The 27,095-nt window shown below is 48.0% G+C and overlaps 1 protein-coding gene and 1 long non-coding RNA gene across 6 annotated transcripts in view; one reads left to right on the top strand and one right to left on the bottom strand.

Moving 5' to 3' along the window:
- LOC140694577 (uncharacterized) overlaps positions 1 to 27,095 on the top strand; it is a 365,332-nt gene that overhangs the window by 6,290 nt on the left and 331,947 nt on the right. Inside the window, exons 5-21 of one of the 2 annotated variants that reach the window (XM_072957737.1) lie at positions 434 to 544; positions 2,206 to 2,278; positions 4,264 to 4,402; positions 5,757 to 5,855; positions 6,546 to 6,606; positions 6,719 to 6,754; positions 6,830 to 6,981; positions 7,089 to 7,183; positions 8,354 to 8,424; positions 8,787 to 8,949; positions 9,485 to 9,555; positions 11,127 to 11,280; positions 12,217 to 12,278; positions 13,140 to 13,314; positions 13,968 to 14,029; positions 14,894 to 15,068; positions 15,329 to 15,402. In XM_072957737.1, coding sequence (XP_072813838.1) covers positions 434 to 544; positions 2,206 to 2,278; positions 4,264 to 4,402; positions 5,757 to 5,855; positions 6,546 to 6,606; positions 6,719 to 6,754; positions 6,830 to 6,981; positions 7,089 to 7,183; positions 8,354 to 8,424; positions 8,787 to 8,949; positions 9,485 to 9,555; positions 11,127 to 11,280; positions 12,217 to 12,278; positions 13,140 to 13,314; positions 13,968 to 14,029; positions 14,894 to 15,068; positions 15,329 to 15,402 — 1,773 coding nt within the window. The remainder of the gene's footprint in view (positions 1 to 433; positions 545 to 2,205; positions 2,279 to 4,263; positions 4,403 to 5,756; positions 5,856 to 6,545; positions 6,607 to 6,718; positions 6,755 to 6,829; positions 6,982 to 7,088; positions 7,184 to 8,353; positions 8,425 to 8,786; positions 8,950 to 9,484; positions 9,556 to 11,126; positions 11,281 to 12,216; positions 12,279 to 13,139; positions 13,315 to 13,967; positions 14,030 to 14,893; positions 15,069 to 15,328; positions 15,403 to 27,095) is intronic. The other variant, XM_072957738.1, reaches the window with a different exon arrangement.
- Positions 223 to 25,998, bottom strand: LOC107035082 (uncharacterized). Of its 4 annotated transcripts, none has more exons than XR_012070169.1 (3): positions 25,558 to 25,998; positions 2,041 to 3,935; positions 223 to 1,270 (listed from the first exon to the last, which is right to left on the bottom strand). It is a non-coding gene; the product is annotated as an uncharacterized lncRNA (long non-coding RNA). The 4 variants fall into 4 exon arrangements; XR_012070170.1 differs by lacking the exon at positions 25,558 to 25,998 and adding an exon at positions 19,071 to 19,165; XR_012070171.1 differs by lacking the exon at positions 25,558 to 25,998 and adding an exon at positions 12,198 to 12,226.

Below are 27,095 nucleotides of genomic sequence, written 5' to 3'. Positions count from 1 at the left end.
TACTTGATATCTTGTAGTAACCTATGATGAAAAAGAATGTGAAGACAAATAGAGGTATATACATGTGTGAGTGAAACATGATGCTGTACACCAGAAACTGGCATATCATAACTGACTATACTTCCTAAAGAAATAAACAAAGCAAGTGTCATATATGTACAGCACCACTTTCTGTATTAGTGGAAGGGGTCACACACAAGATAGGTTCGGCTAGCAGTGTAATTAGTATTTGTAATTCTGTTTCCTTTATTACATATTTGCATAGACCAATGATACAAAGAAATGCTTAGGGAAGACCATTAGGCAAAAGAAGATGCTCTCTGAGGAAACACTGAAGTTTAAAGTATGAGCCTCTTCTTTTCCTGGGTTATATTCTGAAAGCAGAAATGAAAATAATGAGTAACTGTTACTGATGCAGTATGCTCTGTTGAAGGAGTACATACAAACCATGGAGAGGGTTAATGACTGTTTGAATGGCTTCATTCAAAGTGTTCCAGCTAGGCTGCAGGCAGCAAGGGACCAGAAGGCCAAGCGTCCGCACTCGGTAAGAGCTTGGCTGCTACGCTGACTGTAACTGGGCTTCTGAGGCTTTTTGTGCACTGGGCAAGCTGAGCACTGCAGCTCCTCCTGCTTTTGGCCACAGCAGAGTGTGGGAGCCCGGGAGCGGAAACTGCCTGTGAACAACGACCCAGAATTTCATGGACTAGATAAACTTCCGTGACTTTTTAACTTCAGAGACTAGGAAATAGGTCTTATTTCTACAACCTAGGGAGTTTTCTCGCCACTCACACTGCCCTCCAAGATACATAGAAAATGCCAGGAAACACCTGAGAGGTGAAGGAAGTTATCTAGCCGAGGTGCACAGCCCTTTGCCCTGTTTATGTTAAAAAGAGAATTTTCCATGTGAATTTGGGAAAACTTTATATTCCACTGGGAACACTCATTTGTGAGCTCTTTGACATAAGCAGTTTCCCACCCTTGCTTCCCCTTGTCAACAAGTCATGTCTTCCATTGTCCAGTGAGGAGGAAGTCTGTGGAGGCTAAGGAGTATCTGTGCCTGGAGGTCTTTGTTCTGCATGTCTTCGTGGGCTTGACATTTGTCCTGGGCCCAGCCTGGATCAGCTGCCATCACAGGAAACTTAGGGGTGGCTGTGGGTCCTGGCTGAGAAGGGACAGGATTCCAAATGGATTGAAGAAAAGCAGCTGCCCATCAGAACAAACCCAAGACTTGCTGGAAGAGATTGACAGGCTGACAATGGAAGAGGACCAGCTGAAAAAGGAAATGCAAGACACAAAGGGTCAGAACGAGCTGCTAGGACTCCCAGTGCTAGAACTTGAAGAGACCTTGTCTGCTGTAAACTCTCAAATGGAGCAGACACTGTCTTTGACCCCACACTGAGATTCATGCGAAGTCCCAGATGCTTTCAAGCATGTGTAAGGGGATGTATGACACTTGCTTTCTTTCCTTTTCAAAATGTGTATGTTCAGAATCATTTCACTGCCTTCCAGAGAGACTGCTCACCAAAGTCTTGGGACATGTACCAGAGCTAATATATTTATTTTCTATGGTTTGTTATGCACTTAGCAAAATAATTTGTTTTTGAAAAAAAAAGTTACACTTTTTAAGCATATCACCCTGAGTTTTCATTGAAATCTTAGTACATGCTTTGTTTCTGTCCTGTGTGAAGATACTGGAAAAAGGAACATCTCCAGAGACCTTGAAAGATGCTATTTCAATGAACACTTCAGGAATTTCAGAGGGAAATGCCTCCATTAGCGGCAGGATTTCCACTGTACACATTAGCTTTCATAAGGAACAACAATTTCACGTCTTAGAAGATTAAATGTTGATGTCTTTTCGGATTATTTTTCTTGGGAATTTAGTCATCAGTGGGAAAGTTGTTTTAGGTTGAAATTGCTCTTAATAAAGCTCATGTCCATGAAGTCACAGTGAAATCTGAAGAAGTGTGTGTGCAGTAGGATGTCCAGCTCAGCAGCAAGAAGAGGGTAAGAAACATTCCTCACCCCAGAGATGCTTACATCAGAGAGCTGAACGTCACTGTGTCGGTGTCTGTGCTGTAACGCACGTAAAGCAGATGACCCGTCTTAGCCGTTTCCAAGTGTATGATCCTCTCGTGTTACGTACATTCACGTTACTTGGCATCAGTACTTCCTGAACGTCTTTTTCTCACATCTGTCTTGCAGCCAGGCATTTTGAAGACCAGATCTGAGGGTTCTATGCAGAGAGCCATGACGACTGAGGAATGCAACCTGGAAGGTATGTAGCTTGTTGGGAAGAAAACCTCATATGCAGGCTTCCTAGGAGATGTTGTGGCTTCAGTTCTAGACCCCTAGAATAAAATAAGTATCATAGTAAAGAGAGTGAAATGATTTTTTTTTTGGCTTTCCAGTGCATGTAACAGTTATGTTTACACTACACTGTAGTCTATTAAGTGAGCAGTACCACTGTGTCTAAAAACCCCCATGGTCATAACTTGATGAAAATATACTTGCTTACTAAAAACTACTATCCACCATCGGAGCCTTCAGTGAGGTGTTGTCTTTTCGTTGGTGGATGGTCTGGAACTGATGTTGGTGGCTGCTGACCGATCATTGTGGCGGTTGCTGAAGATTGGTGTGGCTTTTGAAACTTCTTAACATAAGACCACAGTGAAATTTGTCACAGGGTAACTCTCCCTTTCAGGAACAAGTCCTCTGTAGCAGACAGTGCTGTTTGATACATTTTACACACAGGAGAACTTCTTTCCAAATTGGAGTCAGCCCTCTCAAACCCTGCAGTAGTTTCTCAGCTATAAGTTCATGCGCCCTTCTTCACAGCTTCTTCACCAGTAGATTCCATCTCAAGAAAACAATTTCTTTGCTCGTCCATAAGTAGCAACTCCTCATTTGTGCACATTTTATCATGAGGTTGCAGCCATTCAGTCATGTCTTCAGGCTCCACTTGTAACTCTAGTTTTCTTGCTGTTTTCAGCACATCTGCAGTTCCTTCCTGCACTGAAGTCTTGAGCCCATCAAAGTCATGCATCAGGATTGGAATCAGTTCTTACCAAACCTTGGTTCAATGTTGATATTTTCACTTCCCATGAATCATGAATGTTCTTAATGGGCTCTAAAATGGTGAATACTTTCCAGAAAGTTTTCATTTAATTGCCCAGACCCATCAGTGGTATCAGTATCTGTGGCAGCTAAAGCCCCCCAAAATGTATTTCTTAAATAATGAGACTTAAAAGTCATAACTACTTCTGAGCCACGGGCTGCAGAATGGACATCGTGTTAAGGATGGAAACAGCATTCATCTCATGCATCTCCATCAGAGCTCCTGGGTGACTGGTGCATTGTCCATGAGCAGTAATATTTTGAAATAAATGTTTTTTTGGTTTACTTTTTTTTCCCCTGAGCAGTAGCTCTCAACGGTGGACTTAAATACTCATGTTGTAAATATATGTGCTGTCATCCAGGCTTTGTTCCATTTATAGAGCACAGAGTAGATTTCCCATGATTCTCAAAGGACAGAGGATTTTCAGAATGTTAAATCAGCATTGGCTTCGTTAGCCCCTCACAGGAAGTCAGCCTGTCCATTGAAGCCTTGATGCTGGGCGCTGACTTCTCTCCAGCTGTGACAGCGCTGGGTGGCCTCCCCTTGCAGGTCTCTGCATTGAAAACCTGTTGTTTAGTGCAGACACCTTCATTAGCTGTCTCAGCTTCATCTCCTAAGCAGCTTCTGGGTCAGCTCTTCTGCCTTACCTTGCACAGGTATGCAGTGGAGATGGAATCTTGCCTTAAACTTCATGGGCCAACCCCTGCTGGCTTCACACTTTTCTTCTGAAGCCTCTTCACGTCTCTCAGGGTTTACAGAATTGCTGAGAATTAGGGGCTTCCACTGGGTTAGGCTTTGCCTTAAAGGAATGTCATGCCTGTTTTAATTAAAATGATAAAGAATGAAATATTTCAGGAACTACCAAAATGTGACACAGAGATAAGAAATGAGCAAATGCTGTCAGAAAAAATGTCACCAATAGAATTGCTGGACTCAGGGTTGTTACAAATCTTCAATTATTTAAAAATATACATTACCGGGGAGGGCAATAAAATGAAACATGGCTGTAATAGCAATGAATTTGCACTGGGAAGGTAAAAAGTGGGTTTCTGCCTTCAGGATTCTCTCCTTTCTCCACTCCCCAGCACAGCCAAGCTCTTGAGTGCACATGTGCACACACAAACCCAGTTGTTTTATGTTTATAGAGGGTAAAAAGAAAATGCAAGACCACCATGCTGCATCGGGATCTCTGAAAGAAGGTGAGGAAGACAATTTCCTAAAGTACGTGAAGAAAGTACGCGTGCTTGATGAAATCGGTGGACAGAGAAATATGGACACTGGAGGGTAAGACGTTCCTGTGTTAATTATGACAATGTATGAATGAGTGTGTGGAGTTATGTGGATGTTGTAATATGTTTCAGAATACTTACCACCATATTTTCTTTACCGTATTCAATCAGTACAGATGTGGATTTATTTTTTGACCTTGATTTCTGTAATCTGCTACTTCTGTTCATTCTAACTGGTTACCAGAGTCTTGTTTGTATTTAGTGTGAGATTTTAGCGGGTTCTTGGACCAGATTTAGTCACTTCATTATCTGGATCCCCCAGGTCCATTTTTATTGTCCTTAGGTTTCAACCACATCAAAGTGTCATAACCTGCCATGTGTCTATCATTTTTATTAAACTCTAGACATTGGGTAGAAAATAGAGAAAATTTGAGGCCTAGTGTGAGGTTAACTTGCTGCAGAGAAGGTGGGCATTACAGCTGGCAGGTGGTCAGGGCGCCAGCGGCGCTGCATCCTGTTAATCCAGTTAGCAGCTGAGATCAGTCAGTGCAGCCAGCCCTCCTGAGGCCCGTGTGTCTCCTGTCCACCTTTGTTCCTGGCACGTAGCTCTCGTGGATCCCAGCTAAGGCCTTTGCTGAGGGGCCGTGAGCTCCAGCTGTCTGACTGCGGTGCCCGTGCGTGGGGGGCACCAGCTGCTGGGCTGCTCTGCATCTCAGTGGTTTCCTCTGCAGTTAGCGGGTGACCCCCGGGGAAGGTGGACCCAGTCCTGGGCTTCCTTTTTCTCCATCTTGGCCTCATGTTCCTTCCTGGCTTGTTAGCAATTTGGTACATTCAATCATGGATTTCATAATTTGTCCAGAGTTTCCTGTCATTCTCAAGGGGAGGTCATGGACGTCACACCCATTAACCTGCTTTCAAAAACATACGTTTCCTTATATTTTCTAAAGGATCAGGTTTTGCCCCAGGCTTTGATTGAAATCAGGGTTCTCTGTGGGAGAAATCAAACAAGTCATGAACGCTTGCTTTACCCTAATGTGTTTGGTTGTGATGACTTGGTCAGACCCTGATTCCCACGTTGAAACAACAATGAGCTCGCGCTGTCCCCGTCACAGGAGCCTGAGCCTGGGGTGCGGGGCACAGAGCGCATCGTACGTGGGCTTTTCATGTGTGTTTACTTTATGCACAAATGAGCAGGGATGGGGGCGCTGAAGGGAAGCCCAGATATCAAACACTTGCCAGAGGCCCAAGTGTCATGTTTTCATATCTACTAGTGGGGGCCTTTAATTTTTTCTTCTGTATCTGTCAGTCTGAGCATTTATGGGGAAGGGCAGAAGGAACATTGAATTCTTCCCTTCCAATTTCTGGGAGGGAAACTGGCAGAATTTCACAGAGTTTCTTTCCCCTCTCAGGAAGGTGGACATGAACGGATGTGAGCTGGTGGGAAAGCAGCAGCTGTTGGCAGCAGACGAGAGGGCGAAGTTGGCTGAAGAGAAGACACAACTGTACAAGTGAGTTCAGCTCCTCCACACCCGCGGCTCTGAAAACCCCTGTTGGATTTTTTGAAAACTTTTCTAAAATGTTTAGACGCAGTATCATACACAGACCCAAACAAAAGACATTTGTATACATGCTTCACACAGAAGAAAAAGTGTTAAGTTTTACACATGTTAAGTTAAAGGTTTAACTTTAAAAAGTATTAAGTTACTAAGAATTTCCTGGTCCCCAGTGCTGGCCAGACTGAGTGGAAGGACTGTTCACAGAGATGTTTCTGAAGGTGCTATAAACCGTTCTCACCCTGAGGACAGCAGTTTGGTATAGTGTCAGTCGCACCAGTAGACATGCCCGTGCCGCTGGGGAGACCCACTTGTAAGAAGTAGGGTCAGGATGTAAGGAAAGGAGGAATCAAGCTTTGTGATGAAAGATGCTCAGCACAGGACACGTGAGGGAAATGCTGAGAACGGGAGGGGGAACTGTGTCCTGTCCGCACAGGACCCGGCAGGCGTTCAGTGACAGTGACGGGAGGGGTGGCTGCGGCGACAGTTTTGTACCTGCTGTGCTTCTGCAGCCGTGTGCAGTGTGCCGTGAGCGGTGAGATGATGTGTGTGAGTGTGCAGTGCATATAACGTGGGCTGGGGCAGGTTATTTAACAGCATACCCAGCATTGTGTCTTCTCTTATGGAACAATTTGTAACTCATAGGATAAGGCTTGAAGAATGTCACGGGCAAATGCGGGAAGCAGAGATCACTTGGAGACACCAGGTAACCTGCCTTCCTCCTGACACACCGAGTCCTCAGCACCTGATGCAGACGGTTACTGTGGCCCTGAGAACCCCTTGCCATGGGGTGTTTCCTGATGTGTTGACTTTTTCAGGTTGCTCTTGCCGAGAAGAAGGCCCAAGACAGCTTGGTAAGAATTTGTTTCCTTCCTTCCCTTTGTGCACAGTCGGCCACAACTGAACATGGATGTGTTTTTCTCCCACAGCTCAGGGCTCAGGAGCTGGAGAGGGAAAACTCTGAGCTAAGAAGGGAAAATTCTCAGCTCAGAAGAGAAAATTCTCAGCTCAGAAGGGAAAATTCTGAGCTGAGGAGGGAAGACGATGAGTTGCAAAGGGAAGTTGCCCACCTGAAACAGAGGTACAGAATTTTTATGAGTGTTTTGAGATTTTTAAGGACTGGTGGTTTTGTACCTAGTAGAGGAATTGGTGGTGTAATTTGTATTGAAGCCATTCTTTATCTTTAAGATTGGATGCAACCTGCAGACGGAGGCAGGTAGAGGAATACATGAGGCAGGAGCCCACCCCAGGAGGACCACACAGGCTGCACCCTCCCCTGAGAGGTAAGGAGCGCACTGTGAAGTGCGGCAGCTCCATTTCTGCAGCAGGAGCCGCCCAGTGGGCTACTTGTCCCTGTGGGTAGTCGTCGGGTTTCCTGGACACCACACCACACACTCACTGCAGGGAACAGGTTCACAGCTGGGTGACAAGATGCTGTTTTCTTCACATGCCACCAGCCAGCAGGGCTGTGTCCCCTGTGAGTGGTGGAGCTCACGCCCCTCCAGGGACTGCGGGCCGCCCCCCAGGCTCTTGGTTGGCTGGCGTGGCTGGTTTCTGTGCGCTAGAAGATGTGAGCCTCAGCCCCCTCTTCCCGCCTGGACATGGTGTTGAAGGCTGAATTTTCTTCTCATTTCAGGAAAATAACATGGACGACGTTTTAGAATGAAAGCAGTATGTCATAAAGAGAAAAACATTTTTCTTCATTTGCCTTGGTGGATAAATATTCTATTCAAGACCTGCTTTAAGGCAGCAGGCATTTCTTCACTAAATTTGCAGGTCCCTTCGTTCTTATAAAAAACCTTGCACAGTGACCTAGAGTAGCCAGTTTAGTGAGTGACATGACTACGTAGCCTCCCTCTCCCAGAGTTAACGTGTAACTCTAAAGTCTTCCACCAGCTTCTCCATGTAACTCACCATTCTTTTGCCGATTATTACAACATAAGTCATTGAGGCCGCTTCTTTCATAAATGTTTACATGACATCTGGTCACTTATACAAGACATGTCCTGTCAGACAGAAGGCTTTTAGCAGTTTACCAACAGGCCAAGGAGGAAAAGGTGGAGCTCACGGTCAGGGGTTGTTGATACTTTTCCTATGAAAGACTCTTCTTTAATGTGTAACCTGTGTACAGACTGATTTTCCCTGAACTGTGCTGTGAGTCCCCTGTGTCAGTGCCGGTTGCCAGGGATCTGAGCCCTGAGCCCCCATCCAGGGTGATTAGCTATGAAAACACCTGAAGCAGGGCTCTGTGGTGTCCTAGTCACGGGTCAGGGGTCCAGTCTTCCCTCATCCTCGGGGCCACCTGAGGCGTGAGGGAGACCCGCGGCCTCTGTGCAGAGCCCAGGGCGTGGACGGGAGTGGGAGCTCCTGGGGGAGGGCACGGAGGGCTTGTGCTTCCCCCGCACGGCCTCTGTCAGAGAGAATCTGCCTTCAGCGCTGCTCTCCCTTTACAGCTTCAGGGCCTGGTGGCGCCCCAGTGAGGAATGGCCCCGCCTTCCCAGCTCAGGAGGCAGAGGAAACCCAGGTAAATAATTTTTTCCAGTTGTGTTCCAGTGGTCATTTTGTGTTGAAATTATCTGTGGAACTACCATTTTCCTTTCGAACAACCCTTTCCTGGCCTTGTCTATGGATTGTGTATTCCGGGATACATACGCCCTGTGATCACAGTGACGTGTGGCGACAGTGTTTTGTCCCCAAGGCCTCTTGTGCAGCCTGGGCCGCAGGCAGGCCCCGGGGCAGGTGGAGTGCGTGGCGCCTAGCTGCCGCCTGGGCACCCAGTGCAGGGGAGGGTGCCCGGTACTGACTGCTGCTGAGTTCGGTTTCAGCTTTTGTCGGTGTTGGTCCTTTGGTCTATCATTCAACACACCTCTCCCTTCTGTTGCACAGGTCACTGTGGAGGCTAGAGAGCCCCCTCCTTTCGCAGGACCAGCTCGCGTGGCCAGCCCCATTAGCTGCCCAGTGCCACCCTTCTGGGGCTATTGGCCACCTCCACCTGGACCAGTCCCGTGGCCTCTGGGGCCTCAGCCACAGCCACCAATGTCTCCACTTGGTAAGATGAGAGCATGTGTTTCTCTTCCCTTGTTGAGTCTTGCAGAACAAGGGGAGATCTCACTCCGGGGCTTTGCAGTGCCTGGGGAAGCCTGGCTGGAGACATGGTGACGTTCGTCTACTTTCTTAGCACGCACGTTTGATGGACCGTGTCACTTCCCCACCCTCACCTGGGAAGCAGGTCTCTTGTAGTGAGGGAAAAAAAGAGCTTTTTGACAAAAGGCAGAAATGTCAGACCTCCACTTAGGCCTCCAGCAGAGAGCACGTACTAGGCTCTGGGAGCGATGAGGCCCGGCTCAGTGTTCTGTCCGGCCGGTCTGAGCCCTGACCTCCCGCAGTCGATGATTCATGGCGGAAACAAACACCTGTACCGGGGGCCCGTGGTCTCTTCCTCAAGGGCCCGGAGCCCAGCCTCCCTGTCGTCTGGCGTGGGAAAGAGTGTAATGCGCTGAACCAGGGCTTGGAAGTTTTGTTCCGCTTGAGCAAAGGCTACGCAGCAGAACGTCATCCTCTGTCCTCTCTGTGGTTTCTGTCAGGTTCTGGACCTGGTGCAGCTCCGGTGAGAAACGATAGCACCTGCCCACCTGCGGCGACCGTGGAGGCCCAGGTAAATGCCGCGGTCATTCTTTGTTGGAAATCTTTCTGGGAACTTTCACCTTGTTTTTCCCCTGGCGGCCTTTCCTGGCCTCGTCTCCGGAATGTGTGTCCTATGACATGTCTACTGTGTCACTCCTGTCCGAAGTCGAACTCTTGGCCAGGAGCCGTGGGCACACCCATTTGGGTGGTGACTGCAGAAGCTGTCAGGCGGGGTGCTTAGGGGCTGAGGACTGAAGATTTTGACTGTGTGGGACGGAGACCCCTCGCTCCACACTGACTTCTCGTGGCTCGGCTGACTCCTTCCTGACCTCCTGCACCTGGGGTTGCTCCTGGGTCACTGAGACGGGCTTCTGTGTCGTCATTCTTTTGACTGGTTCCCCGGCTCAGGCCAGGTGATTCTCCAGTTCAGAATGTCCATTCAGATCCCGGTGACTGAAAAGGGGCAAAGCCCGCCCTCCAGCTTTGTACCGTGTGCTGTGTGCAACTCTGATCTTCCTGGGTGTGGTAGGTGTCACAGCCCGTCACTTGTCTTTTCTCGGGAGGTAAGTGTGTCTTGGCCGCTGCCTCCAGTGGTACTCTGGGCAGAAAAGCCTGACTCTCGGAGACGGTAGTAGTAGGGAATTTGTAGTAGGGAGTAGTAGCGTTTGTAGCAGGGAGTAGAGGCTGGAAGGGAAAGAGCCCGCCGTGAAAATGCCTCCTTCCCTGCGGGGGGAGTCCGATGCGCACCAGAGTGCGTACGTTGTGTTCCCCACCCTGCGCCGGGTCGGGCCTGCCCTGGAAGCTGTCAGAGCTGCTCGTCGGTCTCATCGCACACCGTGGGGTCTTGCGCACGAGCTAGCACAGTCCCTTTGGTGTCAGGTGTGGGATTGAGACTCCCCACGTCACTGTCCCGTAGGACGCAGGTAGGGTGCGTTCCGTAGCGAACGTAAAATCCAGACGTCCCTGAGGATAGGGATGGTTGTAGCGGAGCCTGAGTCCCTTCTGAGGACAGCTTTGTCCCCTCAGGAGCCCTTGGCCAGCTCCCCCGCAGGACTCCGGGATGCCCAGCTGCCCAGGGCTCTTTGCGCCCAGGGGCAGCCCCTGCGGGGCGGAGGAGGGCCCTGCAGGCAGAGCCGTGACCCAGGTGCGGCTCTGCTTGCTCGTGTGGGGAATGAGCTGTTCACGTCCGTCCTGTCTCCGTGTTCCTGGTCTGCGCCGGGCAAGCTTCCGTGGAGCTGGGGAAGGTGGCGGGGAGGGCCGGCCCGCCCAGAGCGGCTGGCTGTTGGGAAGGTGTGACTTTGTCCGTGTGCTGAAAGCTGTGTGCGCATACTCTCGGGCAGGACGACCCTTGGCTTCCTCCACTTGGAGACACCGGTGGCGACGTGCGGCGTCAGTGTCCTATCCCCGTGTCCTCCTGTGCGGCCCAGGCTGCGGGCAGGCCCCAGAGGGCTGGGTGGAGCGTGTGGCACCGTGCTGCTGTCTGGGCACCCGGTGGAGGGGAGGGGTGCCCGGTGCCGACAGCTGCTGCGTTGGGTGTCGCCTTTTGTCGGTGTCGGCGCTTCTTGTCTGTCATCCAACCCAGCTCTCCCTTCTGTCCTGCAGGTCACCCTGTGTGGTGGAGGGCCCGAACCTTTCCAAGGACCATGTCACGTGGGCTTCCCCGTGTGCGGCCTGACGTCGCCCAGCGGGGCACCTGCACCTGGGCCCCCTGGGTGCCCTGCACAGCCTCACCCACCACCAGCAGCTGCTCCGCTCGGTAAGAGGAAAGCATATGTCTCTGTTTCTTCCTTGAGTCACTGCAGAAGAAGGGCTGATCGTTCTCCAGGGCTTCCCCTTGCACAGGTGGCCCTGACTGGGCTCACGGCCGTGTCCCTCTGGTCCCTTAGCAGACGCACTTGAATGGACCGCATCTTCTGCGTCCTGCCCTGGGGAGGGAGGTGTCTCTTGCAGAGGGAAAGGGGGTCCTCTGACGGAGGGCAGACGTGTCGGTTCTGCACACGGGCCCTCGACAGAGACCACCACGTTCCAGGCCCCCGGGACGAGAAGCCCGCCCCTGTCATTGTCTGCGGCGAGTGGAGCCCTGACCGTCCACATCCGATGATTGGTTATGGAAGTAACACCCGAACCCGTGGCCTGTGGTCTCTCCCTCAGGGTCCTGAGACCTGTCTCCCACTCGGTCTGATGTGAGACTTAGTGCGACACGGGGAAGAAAGCCTCAAAAGACCTTTTGTGCTTCAGCAAACTAACATGTCTTGTAAGGTAGCGAACAGTGAAAGAGTTTTTTGTATTTTGTTTTACGTATGCCGAGAAGCTAGTTTACTCGGGGAAGGACATAGGTTAGTGGTAAATAGAATGCTGGCTTAGCGTGCAGAATTCCATGTGCTCGTTCCCAGTACCTCCATTTAAAAAAAGAAAAAAAAACGGACAAAAACAACTTCAAATGTTAGAAATACGAAGTGTGCAAATCCAACTTCGATGCCCATTCTTTTTGCGTGTTTTCCTCTTACTACTTGGTTTGAAATATATCCGAACCGTGACTTAAGCGTGTGTTTCAGAGAATGCGCTAACTCTTTGAAATTCTTTTCTGCCACTTTTGTTTTGACATATCCACGGACGGAGATAGACGCATATGGTGGTTTTAGTTTACATTCGTGAATATTCTCACTAACGTACCTGTAACTGCATTTTGCAGATGGTGTGTCAGTGCGCCACTCTGGAGAAGAGAGAGGAGAAGGATCTTCCTCTGCTAAGGAGGTACTGTCTCTTGTTGTTAATGTCCTTGTGTGAATACATAAGTGTCAGGGGATTCTGAAACATAAACCGGTGGTTGGTGTGAGTGTGCATTTTCACGTTTGCATTTGCTGATGAGAATTTTTGACATACGTTTAACTTACAATTTAGGATGTGATTGTGTGCTTAATGCCATAGGACTGGATAATGCACTGGTGTTAATTTTCCAGACTCACCTAGTGAAACCAGTGTCTGTATGTGAATTCTTTTTTTCAGGGTCTCTCCGTTACAGTTTATTAGAGGATAATTGGAAAGAAATTCATCCCTGGGAAAGTTAGGTGTATCTTGAAGTTGGTGCTTGTTTTAGCCGTCCTCACTTGAAATTAATTAAGCGATGTTTCATTTTGAAGGCAGCATGTTTTGCCTTTCCAGTCCACCGCCAGTAACAGTGTTCTAGTTTTCTTAATGCCTTACGCTCTTTCCCACCTGCTCCTTTTACTCAGGCTGCCCTTCCCCAAAGCCCCTCCACATCCCCGCTCTGCACTGGATCACTCTTTTGCGAAACAGTGCGGTCTTCCCAGCATTCCCTGAGCTGTCCACGTGCAGCGGACTCTCCTGTCCTTTGCGGCGTTACTGTACCCGTTCACCTCAGTTGTAGAGCTGTAGAAACTTTTCTGTGCTGATTTGTTTTCATGGATGCTGTGCCTCTGGCAGAACAGAGAGGAGAATCTGCCTTTCATTTGTCCTGCCAGCTTCTGCCAGGATAGGGCTTATGATCTGATGGCTACGGTAAATAACTGTTGTCCTCCTGACTGACTGACCAAGTGTACGAACATGATGGTTTCTGAAGTTCGGTTCTTGTTCTGTCTTGTTTTGTGTTCCTAGGAGAGGGCAAGTGAGCCCGAAGCCACGAAAGCAGAATCCAAAAAAACCCCGAGAAAGAAAAAAAGAAACAAAAAACGACAACGCGTTTCTGGGACTGTAGACGCTGCTCCGCAGGAACTAACGGATCATAACACGCTGACCTCTGTCGGTGGAGCGCACGCAGCTGACACACTGGGTAAGTTAGTGAACGTGGATGGCATTTCTTTTTCTCTGTGCCAGAAGCTAGTGTGCTCCGGGGGGAAGGGTATATACACAGCTCAGCAGTAGACAGAATGCATGCTTAGCATGCAGGAGTTCCTGGGGTCAGTATCCAGTTCCTCCAAGAAACGAGTGCGATACGGGGAAGAAAGCCTCAAAAGATCTTTTGTGCTTCAGCAAACTAACATGTCTTGTAAGGTAGCAAACAGTGAAAGAGTTTTTTGTATTTTGTTTTATGTATGCCGAGAAGCTAGTTTACTCGGGGAAGGACATAGGTTAGTGGTAAATAGAATGCTGGCTTAGCGTGCAGAATTCCATGTGCTCGTTCCCAGTACCTCCATTTAAAAAAAGAAAAAACACGGACAAAAACAACTTCAAATGTTAGAAATACGAAGTGTGCAAATCCAACTTCGATGCCCATTCTTTTTGCGTGTTTTCCTCTTACTACTTGGTTTGAAATATATCCGAACCGTGACTTAAGCGTGTGTTTCAGAGAATGCGCTAACTCTTTGAAATTCTTTTCTGCCACTTTTGTTTTGACACATCCACGGACGGAGATAGACGCATATGGTGGTTTTAGTTTACATTCGTGAATATTCTCACTAACGTACCTGTAACTGCATTTTGCAGATGGTGTGTCAGTGCGCCACTTTGGAGAAGAGAGAGGAGAAGGATCTTCCTCTGCTAAGGAGGTACTGTCTCTTGTTGTTAATGTCCTTGTGTGAATACATAAGTATCAGGGGATTCTGAAACATAAACCGGTGGTTGGTGTGAGTGTGCATTTTCACGTTTGCATTTGCTGATGAGAATTTTTGACATACGTTTTTTAACTTACAATTTAGGATGTGATTGTGTGCTTAATGCTGTAGGACTGGATAATGCACTGGTGTTAATTTTCCAGACTCACCTAGTGAAACCAGTGTCTGTATGTGAATTCTTTTTTTCAGGGTCTCTCCGTTACAGTTTATTAGAGGATAATTGGAAAGAAATTCATCCCTGGGAAAGTTAGGTGTATCTTGAAGTTGGTGCTTGTTTTAGCCGTCCTCACTTGAAATTAATTAAGCGATGTTTCATTTTGAAGGCAGCATGTTTTGCCTTTCCAGTCCACCGCCAGTAACAGTGTTCTAGTTTTCTTAATGCCTTACGCTCTTTCCCACCTGCTCCTTTTACTCAGGCTGCCCTTCCCCAAAGCCCCTCCACATCCCCGCTCTGCACTGGATCACTCTTTTGCGAAACAGTGCGGTCTTCCCAGCATTCCCTGAGCTGTCCACGTGCAGCGGACTCTCCTGTCCTTTGCGGCGTTACTGTACCCGTTCACCTCAGTTGTAGAGCTGTAGAAACTTTTCTGTGCTGATTTGTTTTCATGGATGCTGTGCCTCTGGCAGAACAGAGAGGAGAATCTGCCTTTCATTTGTCCTGCCAGCTTCTGCCAGGATAGGGCTTATGATCTGATGGCTACGGTAAATAACTGTTGTCCTCCTGACTGACTGACCAAGTGTACGAACATGATGGTTTCTGAAGTTCGGTTCTTGTTCTGTCTTGTTTTGTGTTCCTAGGAGAGGGCAAGTGAGCCCAAAGCCACAAAAGCAGAATCCAAAAAAACCCCGAGAAAGAAAAAAAGAAACAAAAAACGACAACGCGTTTCTGGGACTGTAGACGCTGCTCCGCAGGAACTAACGGATCATAACACGCTGACCTCTGTCGGTGGAGCGCACGCAGCTGACACACTGGGTAAGTTAGTGAACGTGGATGGCATTTCTTTTTCTCTGTGCCTAGAAGCTAGTGTGCTCCGGGGGGAAAGGTATACACACAGCTCAGCAGTAGACAGAATGCATGCTTAGCATGCAGGAGTTCCTGGGGTCAGTATCCAGTTCCTCCAAGAAACGAGTGTGATACGGGGAAGGAAGGAAGGAAGGGGCAAAGGTTTTGTTTTGCTTCAGCAGTGTCTTTGCAGGAAAGCCTAACCCTCCATCCTTTTCTGTGGTTTTTAGCCGACATGGGACCTGGTGCGGCTCCAGTGTGGCCCGGCAACGCCAGCCCACCTGCGGCGGCCCCGGAGGCCCAGGTAAGTGGGGTGGTCGTACTCTGTTGGACGTCGTCCTGGGAAAGGTGATCTTCCTGTTTTCCCGGCAGCCGTTCCTTGCCTCGTCTGTAGACTGGGTGTTTGTGACGGATCTGGCGCGGCGTGTCGCTGCCTTTTCAGACTCAAACGCTTGCCTAGGAGATTGTGGGCTGCTTCTCCCGGGTGCCCGTCACCTTGGGTGGTGCCTGCAGAAGCCATGAGGGAGTGCTTAGAAGCCGGGGCCCGCAGACTCTGACTGTGGGTTTCTCGAAACAGTGTGAGGAGGGTGAGCCCTCGCTCCACACTGACTTCTCGTGGCTCGGCTGACTCCTTCCTGACCTCCTGCACCTGGGGTTGCTCCTGGGTCACTGAGACGGGCTTCTGTGTCGTCATTCTTTTGACTGGTTCCCCGGCTCAGGCCAGGTGATTCTCCAGTTCAGAATGTCCATTCAGATCCCGGTGACTGAAAAGGGGCAAAGCCCGCCCTCCAGCTTTGTACCGTGTGCTGTGTGCAACTCTGAGTCTTCCTGGGTGTGGTAGGTGTCACAGCCCGTCACTTGTCTTTTCTCGGGAGGTAAGTGTGTCTTGGCCGCTGCCTCCAGTGGTACTCTGGGCAGAAAAGCCTGACTCTTAGAGATGGTGCATTTATAGTAGGGAATAGAGGCTGGAAGGGAGAGAGCCCGCAGTGAAAATGCCTACTTCTCTGCAGGACCAATTCGCACCACAGTCCTGGCATCATGTTCTCTATCCCACACTGGGTCGGTTCTGCCCTGTAAGCTGTCAGAGCTGCTCCTCTGTCTCATCACACACCGTGGGATTTTCCATGAGCTAAAATCCCGTTGGTGTTATTTGCAGGATTGAGACTTCCCCCTTCACTTTACCAAAGGACAAACGTAGTGTGCTTTTCCTAGCGAACTTAAAATCCAGACATCCCTGAGAATAAGGATGATTGTAGCAGAGCCTGACTCCCTTCTGAGGACAGCCTTGCCCCCTCAGAATCACTTTGCCAGCTCCCCCACAGGACTGTGGGACGCCCAGCTCCTCAGAACTCATTGCGCCCAGGGGCAGCTCCTGCATGGCGCAGGAGGGCCCTTTGTGAGCAGGAAGTAGAGAGGGTCTGGCAGGGTCCTGCAGGCAGAGCAACTACCCAGGTGCAGCTCTGATTCTATGTGCGGAAAACCAGGCCTTTACTTCCTTTCTTTCTCTGTGTTTCTGGTTCATGCAGACCATGCTTCTGTGGAGCTGGGGAAGGTGTCAGGGTGGGTTGTCCTGCACAGAGAGGCTTCCTGTTTGGGAGGCCCTACTTTATCAATTTGCTGGAACCTCTGCACGTCGTCTCAGGCGCAGGACTCTCGCCTTCCTCCACTTACAGACACCGGTGGTATCGTGTGGCAACAGTGTTTTATCCCCAAGGTCGAGTGTGTGGCCCTGTGCTGCTGTCTGGGCACCCGGTGGAGGGGAGGGTGCCCGGTGCTGACAGCTGCTGCATTGCATTTCAGGTTCTGTAGGTGTTTTTCCTTTTGTCTGTCATCCAACACAGCTCTCTCTTCTGTTCTGCAGGTCCCAGTGAATTCCAGACGTCCCGGTACTTGTCCAGGACCACCTGGTGTGTCTTGCCCCCCTGGGACACCCAGCACCAATTCTCAGATGGTATTCATCACCGCCACCCCCACCCCCCTTGTGGCCTCTGAGGTCTCAGTCACCGGCACAAGTTACAGAGCACAGTCTCATTTGACACCTGAAGAGGCCTCTCAGCTGTGGCAATGATGTGTAAGAGAAGATTTCAGAGGTGCATTACGGCCCGAATGTTTTGCTGCTCCATCCTGCCGCCGCCTCTGTTCCCTCCTATTGTCACCCCTAATGAATCTGTCACCGTTCTCTCTGTGTCAGTGTCTGCTTCCTGGAGGACCAGTGGTCACACCCTCTTGAGGGCATGCAGTGATTCACGGGCACACAACTCACAAACCAGCAGGAACTAGGATGACGGGGCAGACGCAAGGTTACCCCTTCAGGGCAGCAGTGACCACAGGGGCCCCGGGGCTCCTCCTGGGTGGTGGGTACAGCCTGTGTCTAGATCTAGTGATGGCTGTGCTGCTTCAGTCTGTAAACACTCACTGGGCATGTGGGGCCTGTCAGTCACAGGGGTGTCCGGTCGTGAGCTAGATGACCAGAATGAAGTGGCCGTGTCTCATGGTGAGGAACGGAAGAGGTGCAGGGGGGGCCATGGGCGTCCAGCGAGAGGCCCTGCACTGACCAGGCCCGTGCCCCCGCCCCGCGTCAGCTGCCCAGCAGCCCCCGGCTCCAGGCAGACCCTGAGGGGGGCTGAGGGCGGCAGTGCTCTCAGTGAGCCCCGTGAGCGCCCTTCATTCTCCCACAGCCTCCTGACTCTGAGGTGGGCGGGGCAGGGTCAGAGGGTGGGGCGCCACCACTGCCAGGGAGAAGGTGTTGGGTATAAAAAGAGTCCACTCCACTCTGCGCCAGCTGTCCCTGGAGCCCGCGGGGCCCTCCCTCCTTCCAGGCGGGGGAGGCAGCCAGCCCTACAGCAGCTCTGGGGTCCAGGCTGGGCCACAAACAGGTCAAGGTGAGATTGCTGTGCTGCCCGGGAAGGCGGGGGGAACAGCGGTGCAGCAGTAAATGCCAGCAGGAGCAGCTCCGTAACCGGGCTCCTCCACTGTGAGCAGGGCTGGGGCTGGAACTTCGCTGTGAGGGTGGGAGGGCTGGGAGAGATGTGGCCCTGTGGCCCTGTGGCCCTGTGGCCCTGGACAGGGCTAGACCTGAGCTCAGGACCCGACGGCCTAGGGGAGAGTCAAAGAAAGACACAAGCAAGAAGAGACAGTGTGTGAGTGAGAGAAAGGTGGGGGTCAAGTCCTAGAGAGGGACAGGAGGTGACAAGAGAGGACACCAGGTAGGGGGAAGCAGAGACAAGAGGCAGGAAGGACAGAGGGAGCCACCCCAGGGTGCGTGGTGGGGGACGATGGGCCAGGGTGGCTGGGAAGGGAAGTTGGCCCATCCTTCACCAAGCCCTGCAGCTGCCACTCTCAGGGCCGCAGGGACCGGCAGCCCGCCCAGCTCGACAGGCACCATCGGCCCTCAGGATGGGGCTGAGAGCCACGCCCAGGGCCCTCCGGCCACTTCCCAGGTAAGGAGGACCAGGAGGGCTCTCCCCAGCACCACAGCGGCACCATCTCTAGCATCACAGAGACCCTGTGAGCAGGCACCGTCCCGTCCCTGTTCCACAGAAGGGAAACTAAGGCTCGGCCAGCCAGCCGACTTGGCCCTGTCTGCAGGGTTATTCACTTTCCTGATGCTTCTTTCCCAGGCAGGCCTGTACCCCTGTCCTAAGAAGGGAGCCTGTGACAAGCCCGAAGGCCTGGGTCCCACCCAACTGCCCTCCTGTGCTGGGTGACCTGGGCAGGTCTCTTCCCCTCCTTGGGCCTCGACTGTATGACCAGCGGCACAATCCTTAACACATATGCACCTTACAACAGAGCATTAAACTACATGCAGCAAAAATTGACACAACTACAAGAAGAAATAGGAAAATCCATTATCATAATTAAAATTTTCAATATATCTCTATCAGAAATAGACAGATCCAGTAGGCAGAAAACCAGGAAGGACGTAACTGAACTCAACAACACCATCAATCAACTGGTATCATTGACACTTACAGTCTACTTCATCCAACAGCAGGATAAACATTCTTCTCAAGCTCCCATGCAGCATTCACCAAGACAGGCCCCATTCTGAGCCGTAAAACATACCTTAACAAATTTTAAAGAAAAGAAATCATACAATGTCTACTCTCAGTCCACAACAGAATTCAACAAGAAATTAACAGAGAAACAATGGGAAAACCCCCAAATATTCAGATGAAACAACACACTTCTAAATAATACATGAGTCAAAGAAGAGATCTCAAGCACTATATAACTGGAAGAAAGGGAAGGAGGGAGGGAGGGAGGAAGGAAGGAATCCCAATAGAAATTTTAAAATATTTTGAAGTAAATGAAAATCAAAACACAATTTATCAAAACCTGTGGTATATAGAAAAATCAGTGCTTAAAGGAAAATTTATACACCACTGAATGCATGTTATGAAAGAAGAAATGTCTAAAATCAATAATCTACATTTCCACCCTAGTACACTAAAAAAAAAGAAAAAAAAAGAAAAAAAAGAAAATTAAATCCAAAGTGAGCAGAATAAGGAAATAATACATTAAAGAGAAATTAATGAAATTGAAAACAAAAACAACAACAAAAAAGAGAAAATAAACAGGGAAGAAAGCTGGTTCTTTCAGAGCAATATAGAACATAAGCTTCTAGCCATGCTAACAAAGGAAAAAGGAGAGAGGACACAAATAATTAGTGTCAGAAATGAAAGATGGTGACACCACTACAGATCCCATGGACGTTTTTAAAAGGATTATAATAAAATGAATACTATGAATAATTCTATGCCCACAAATTTGATAAGCTGTATGAAATGGACCAATTCCTTGAAAGATACAAACTGCCCAAACTCATATAAGAAACAGATAATCTGAATAGGTCTATGTCTATTAAAGAAACTGAATAAATAATTTACCTTCCCAAATAGAAAGGACCAGGCCCAGATGGGTTCAGCAGCAATTTCTACCAAAAATTTTAGGAAGAAGTAACAGTTGACCCTTGAACAATGCAGGAGTTAATCTGTGTATAACTTTTACTCAGCCCTCTGGATCCACAGTTTCTATGCATTCATGGATTCAGCCAACCAAGGACCACATAGTAGTGTACTATTTACCACTGAAAAATATCTGCATGTAAGTGGACCTGTGCAGTTCAAATCCGTGTTGTTCAAGGGTCAACTCTATTCCAAATTTCTACAATCTCCTTCAGAGGACAGAAGCAGAGAGAATACTTTTTAACTCATTCAATGAGGTCAACAACACCATAATAACAAAACCAGAAAAAGACATTACAAGAAAACTACAAACCAGTATCTGTCATGAACAGATGCAAAGATCCTTAACAAGAGATTAGCAAATCAAATCCAACAATGTATAAAAAGAATTATACAACACAACTAAGTGGGATTTATCCCAGATATGAAAGGTTACTCAGCACTCAAAAATCAATTAAAATCATCCATCACATCAGCAGGCTGAAAAAAAAAATCACATGATCATATCAATAGATGCAGGAAAAGCATCTGACAAGATTCAATACCCATTCATGACATATGCTCTCAATAAAGTAGGAATAAAGGGGGAACTTCCTCAACTTGATAAAGAATATCTATTAAACACCTACAACTAACATAATTAAAGGTGAGAAACTTGAGGTTTTTGCACTATAATCAGGTAAAAGCCACGCCTTTTCAAAGTCATACTAGAAGCCCTTATTAATGCAATAAGGCAGGAAAAGGAAATAAAAAGTAATACAGATAGGGAAGGAAGACTGTTGCTGTTCACAGATATGATTGTTTACTATGTAGAAAAACCCAAATAATGAATAAAAAATTCCTGGAACTAATAAGCAATTATACCAGGCTGCAGGATACAGGTTAATATATTAAAAAATCAACTGCTTTTGTATACACCAACAAGAAGAGGTGGAATTTGAAATTTAAAATGCTACATTAAAACCTCAAAAAATGAAACACTTAGATATAAATCTAATAAAATATGTACAACATCCACACAAGGAAAACTACAAAATTCATGAACAAAAGCAAAAAAGAACTAAGAAGAGATAGTCTACGTTCACGGATAGGATGACTCAAAATGTTTAAGGTGTCAGCTCTTCCCAATTTGATCTATAAATTCAATGTATAAATACAACATCAAAGGCATAATTCATGAAAGAAATAATGGATAGCTGGGCTTCATTAAAACTAAAAATTATGCACTGCAAAAGGCAATGTCAAGAGAATGAGAAGACAAACCATGGACTGAGAAAGTATCTGCAAAAGACACATCTGATAAAAGAATGTAATCTAAAATATACAAAGAATTCTTAAAACTCAACAATAAGAAAATAATTTGATTAAAAACTGAGCCAAAGACCTTAACAGACACTTCACAAAAACATATACAGATGGCAAATAAGCATATGAAAAGATGCTCCACATCACATTTCATCATGGGAATGGAAATTAAAACAACAAATTAAAATAACACTACACACTCATTTGAATAGCCAAAATCTGGAACACTGACCACACCCAATGCTGGCAAGAATGTAGAGCAACAGAAACTCTCATTCACTGTCAGTGGGAAGGCAAAATGGTACAGCCACTTTAGAAGACATTTTGGTGGACTCTTACCATTCAATCCAGCCATCATGCTCCTTGGTAGTTACCGAAAGGAGCTGAAAACAGGTCCACTCAAAAGTCTGCACAGCAGCTTTTATTCATAATCAACAACACCTGGAGGAAACCAAGGTGTCCTTCAGTAGGTAAATGGATAAACCAATTGTGATACGTCTATGCAGTGGAAAAATTTTCAGCAATAAGAAGAAAGAGCTCTCAAGGCATGAAAAGACATGGAGAAAACTAAATGCATATTACTAAGTGAAAGAAGCCAATCTGAAAAAGCTGCATACTATATAATAGTAGCTATGTGACACTCCGCCAAAGGTAAAAGCATGAAGACAGTAAAAAGATCAGTGGTTGTGAGGGTGAGGGGATGAACAGGCTGAGCACAGATGACTGTTAACTTTTAGGGCAATGAAAATACGATGTATGATACGACAATGGCAGATACATGTCGTTTTACATTTGCCCAAGCCACAAAACGCACATCAAGAGTGAACCCTTGGGTAGGGTTACTCACTTGTAAGCGTGTAGGTTAATCCATTGTAACAAACACACCACTCTGACGGAGGATGCTCATAATGAGGGAGGCTACTCACGAGTGGAGGCAGGGGATATATGGGAAATTTCTATACCTTTCTCTCAATTTTGCTGTGAATCTAAAACTTCTCTAAAAAAGTTAATTAAAAAAATCTACATAGCAAATTTTCCTGATTTATAATAACTCCCCATTTAATGAAAATGAGTGCTCTGACATAGAATTATATCAGAACTCAGGCTCTAATCAACAGGGCTTCATTTTCCCTCACAGTGAAGTGTCCTTTCAGCAATCAAAACCCAAAACCTCCATTCTGCCCAGCACCCCAGGCCCCCTGGCTTCCTTGAAGGCTTCTCTTCTAAAGTCGTGTCACTTCTTCCTCTCAAACAGGACCAGGATCGGTGTCATCAGCATGCAAACTGAGGACATAGCTCCATCTTGAGAAAGTCTCATTAACCCTAATATACTCCAGCTATCATCACATTTCTGTGAACTAATACGGAGTGATTTCTAGGATATACTGTTAACTGAAAAAAGTAAAGGACAAAAGAGTATGTACAGGATGCTACTTGTACAAGAATGGAAATATGTAAACAAGCATATCCTTAATTTTGCAGAAAGAAACATGATGGATAAACCAGAAATTAACAAGGTTCATTAACAACCCTCAAGGGTGGAAACTGGAAGGGATTAGAGGAGGAAGGGGCAGTGACACTTCCGGGGACAGCTTTGACTTGAAATTATGTTGACACTTCACATACTCAAAGTGAAATAAATGAGTGAGGAAACCTAATTTTACTTCGTATGAATAAAACATAAGTAACCAAAGGAGAAATAATGTAAGTAACTTTTCAACACGGTATTTTTACTCTCTACCCTCAGTCTAAAGACGTAAGTACTCTCAACATTAAACTCTGGCTAGAAAGTGTATTTATCACAGTGGTATGCGTCAGTAATTTTGAAACTATTTTCTCCATTACTATAGGATTGAGCAAATGAGTAAATATACTGCAAATAAGACATCTACTGAATGGGAGAGAGTGAAAGTGAATCCTGTGGTGATGAACTGGAAATAGAGTTATTTGCATGAACTCATGGTTTTCAACAATAAATACAGACCGTGACATAAATATGTGTATATACATATATACATAATCTAACTTTTTTACCTATTTCTTAGCTCTGTCCAGTAAAAGGGCCTAGAAGCAGAGGCACCCCAGGAACAATGAGCATACTGAGCACTCAGATGTCGGTTCCTAAACACCATTCCCTGAGGGAACTGCAGACCTCTCTGCCTCTGACTGTGGGGAGTAAGCGGTACTGGAGCACGAGCCCTTCTTCATCCAACATATATAACATATCTTTCAGAAGCTGATCAACAAGTAGTGACAGGTTGATCTGGGAGCCCACTGAGTGTTCCAGCTTTCTTTCCTAGGCACTTCCTAGGCTGGGGTGTGAGACAGGGGGCTCTAAATAGATCAGCACAGTGGTCTTCCTGATGCAGAGACATGAGAGCTCAGGGAGGCTAGGTGGCTGGAATTTGCAGGACAGGGAACCAGAAGAGGAGAGAGCCTCTCTGAGAAAGGGTTCCAATAACCTACATGGGGTTCACTTAAGCTTTAAGCTGAGCCAACTGCCATTTCATAGGCAATTATCAAAGAAAGAACAACAGGGAGCTCTGGCCTGAACAACTCCTGGTGTTCACATCATGACCAGCAGGAAACAAGAGAATACACAGAAGACCCAGGCATTTAGTGAAGGCATCACAAACTTTTAAAACAAGCCTCAAAAGGGTTAAACAGATCCTCCAGGACAGTAACTGCCTGCTAGAACAAAACAACACTTTAAGAAAGACACCCAGTAAGGGCTCTCCTATCTGTAGAAAAGCAAAACCAATTTACAGATATTTCATATAATCCAAGAGGAGAACATTCCCAGAGGTTCACAGTTAAGAGATAACAAGTACGTAATATTACAAATATTTTAAATGAGTAAATTACATTGTTATTTAATGTATTAACCATGTTGGCTTTACTTTTATTTTCAGAAATGTGAATACACTGACTACCTCCGTATCTCTCAAATCGTATTCTGACCCCAAAGGCCTAAGTTACTCACATGGAAATTCTAGTCAGGAGATTTCCAGGAACCTTAATTCTCAAGATCCTCCTAACTGGTAGTGGCCTTCAAATCTAGCATTCACCCAAATGATGCTCTCACTGAACAAAATATTTGTACAACGGTGAGTTGCAGAGTTGTCTGCAGAATCATTCATCAATCACACAAGGAAAAAGGGCACTCCGCAAGGTGGTGGACACGAACTGTTCATAAATAGTTTGCTTCCTTCATTCAACACGAAAGACACACTCACACGAAGGTTTAGATGTAATGGAGCCTACACTTCCACAAATCTCTGTCAGCACAAAATATGACAGGTAGCTGGTTCTAATAAAAAACAACACCCTCCTCCCCATTCCACCAGCGCTTCTGAGGGATCTGGAGCCAGACAAGGGAGCCTGCATTTGGTCCTGCAAGAACTCCATCGGGGCTGCATACACACTGAGCACTAAAGCAGTTAACTGGGAAGTCCACAGTCACTGTGCTAAAACGTCTGGGTGCCTTTACGCTAGTAACGGAGGTCACACGCGGTACAAGGGGAAAAAGTCAAATTAGGCCCAACTCCAAATGACCCCTTAAGAAATCGAGACAGGAATGCCGACTTATCCTTCCTGAAACGCGAACACTACCACACCAACATCCACTTAAAAACTTCAAGATTGAAACATTCCACACCAACACTGGTGCCGCTCATGCTGCTTAGAAAGCCTGCGCAGGAGAGCAGCCCTGGCACCACGGAAGCAAAGCCGGCCGCGGAAAACGCAGGCGAGGGGGCAAACAAGATGATTCCGGGGCTGTGCACACACGCCGCTGCCGACCGCTTTCCAGACCACGGCCGCCGCCGCGAGCACCTGAAGGACTTCGCGGCTTCACAGTCCGACGTCAAGGGAAGGCCGCGAGGGGAGCACCCGGGGGTGGGGGCCCCGTTACCGTCCTGGGGGTCCCTGAAGGCCCGGGTCCCGGCCTCCACCCCCTACACGGGCCCCTTCCCGGCTCCCCGCGCCCACTGAGGGCCGGCCCGGGAAGCGCAGCGAGCAACGCCCCAGCGCGAACCGCCCGGCCCAGGCCCGAGACCCCCGGCGCGCGGACGGCGGGGCAGCCCTGCGGGGGTCGGGGCCGCGCTCTCGGTTTGGGTCGCGGGTCGTGCGGCAGGCGCCGCAGCTGCGTATGCCAAGGCCGGGCGAGGGGCCGCGCGGACACTCACCACATCACGTCGGGGGAGCCCTCGCCGGTTTAGCAGGTTGCTGGAGCGCCACCCACGTCGAATACCTGCCGCGGACCATCTCGGGGCCGCGCCGCCGCCGCCGCCGCCGCGGCCGCGGCGCTGGCCACGAAGCTCAGCGGCAGCCGCTCGGCCCACACCGCGCCTCCCGGAGGGACTGCGCTGCCGCCGCTGCAGCCGCCGCCGCTGGCCGGAGGGAGCAAGGCCAGAGCCGCTCGGGAGAAACGCAGAACCTCCAGCTGCTCGGACAGGACGCCCCCTGCCTGCCTGACAAACTGACCTTCTGGTGGACGGAGGGAGGGGCGGGGCGGAGGAGGACGCCGGGGCGGGGCCGGGAAGCGTGCGCGCGGATTGGCTTTCGGGACCTCGGGGGCGGGTCTGGTGGCCCCACAGATTTGTAGCCTTTTTGTCTATTAGGATTAATTCTGGTGTGAACATTTGTATACAAGTTTCTTTTTTAAACCAAAAATGTTCATTGTAATTTTACTTGAACTTCATAGAAGAAAAAAACTAAAACAAAACTGGAGGAATTACCATATTTCAAATAAATGTATCTTTGTCATGGGAAATATTGTTGCGTAAAAGATCTCTATAAGGTACAAAGAGTTAATGATAAACAAATAAATAAATAAAATTATGAAATGCATTAACAGGTTGTGAAATAAATTCAAGACATTTTGTGTTTTCTAAACACTGTGCTTCAAATTTAGACATTATCTATTGATTTCATTTTGAAAGTTTGACATTAACAGATTCTCTTCTACCACTGTTATTTCCAACTCAGATTTTGAATAGTTATATATATTTTAAAAACATTGTTCATGTTTACAATATTTCATGTCTAGTTGGGAACTATAATTCCTATGATTTCTAAAACTTTGTTTCAAATTTAGAACACATTCACAGTTTAAAGTTAAAATAACAAAATACTGTACATTGAGAAGTTTCACTTCCACCCTTGTGACATCTTAATTCCCCCTGCCATTATTAGATAACTACTTAGTTTCTTAAATGATATTTCCAATGTTTCAGATACAAAAATGAAAATATACTTTATTTTCCACTTTTCTCACAATTATGCATTAGATCATGTGATTCTGCTGTGAACATTTGTATACAAGTTTTTGTGGGGAAATACGTTTTCATTTCTCATAGTTATGTACCTGAGATTGCCATGGCTGGGTTTTGATTCTTGAAGTAGCTAGAGGGCGAGGTTTACTTGTTCGAGATTGCCTCCCTGCAGGAGGAAGGCTGGCCTTCCTCAAGACTTCATGGGCACTGACCACAGCCGAGGCTCACAGCTGTCAAAGCTGGTAAGTGCTGCCCATTGACTCAGCCATGGATCTGCTGAGCATTACAGCTGTGATCACAGCTTGTGCCAGCCCTGACCAGCAGGAGAGAGGCTAGTGCTTCCCTCATCTGGAGTGCTCATCCCATGGAGAAAGCTGGACCTGGGGCCTGCATGTCACAGTGTTGGTTCTAGTCCCTGCCCACACTGGGCCTGGGCTTCTCTGATCGTA

Source organism: Vicugna pacos, unplaced genomic scaffold (assembly GCF_048564905.1).
Source record: "Vicugna pacos unplaced genomic scaffold, VicPac4 scaffold_40, whole genome shotgun sequence".
NCBI lineage: Eukaryota > Metazoa > Chordata > Mammalia > Artiodactyla > Camelidae > Vicugna > Vicugna pacos.
Note: the sequence above shows the minus strand (reverse complement) of the source record. Positions and strands in the feature narration are given on the sequence as shown.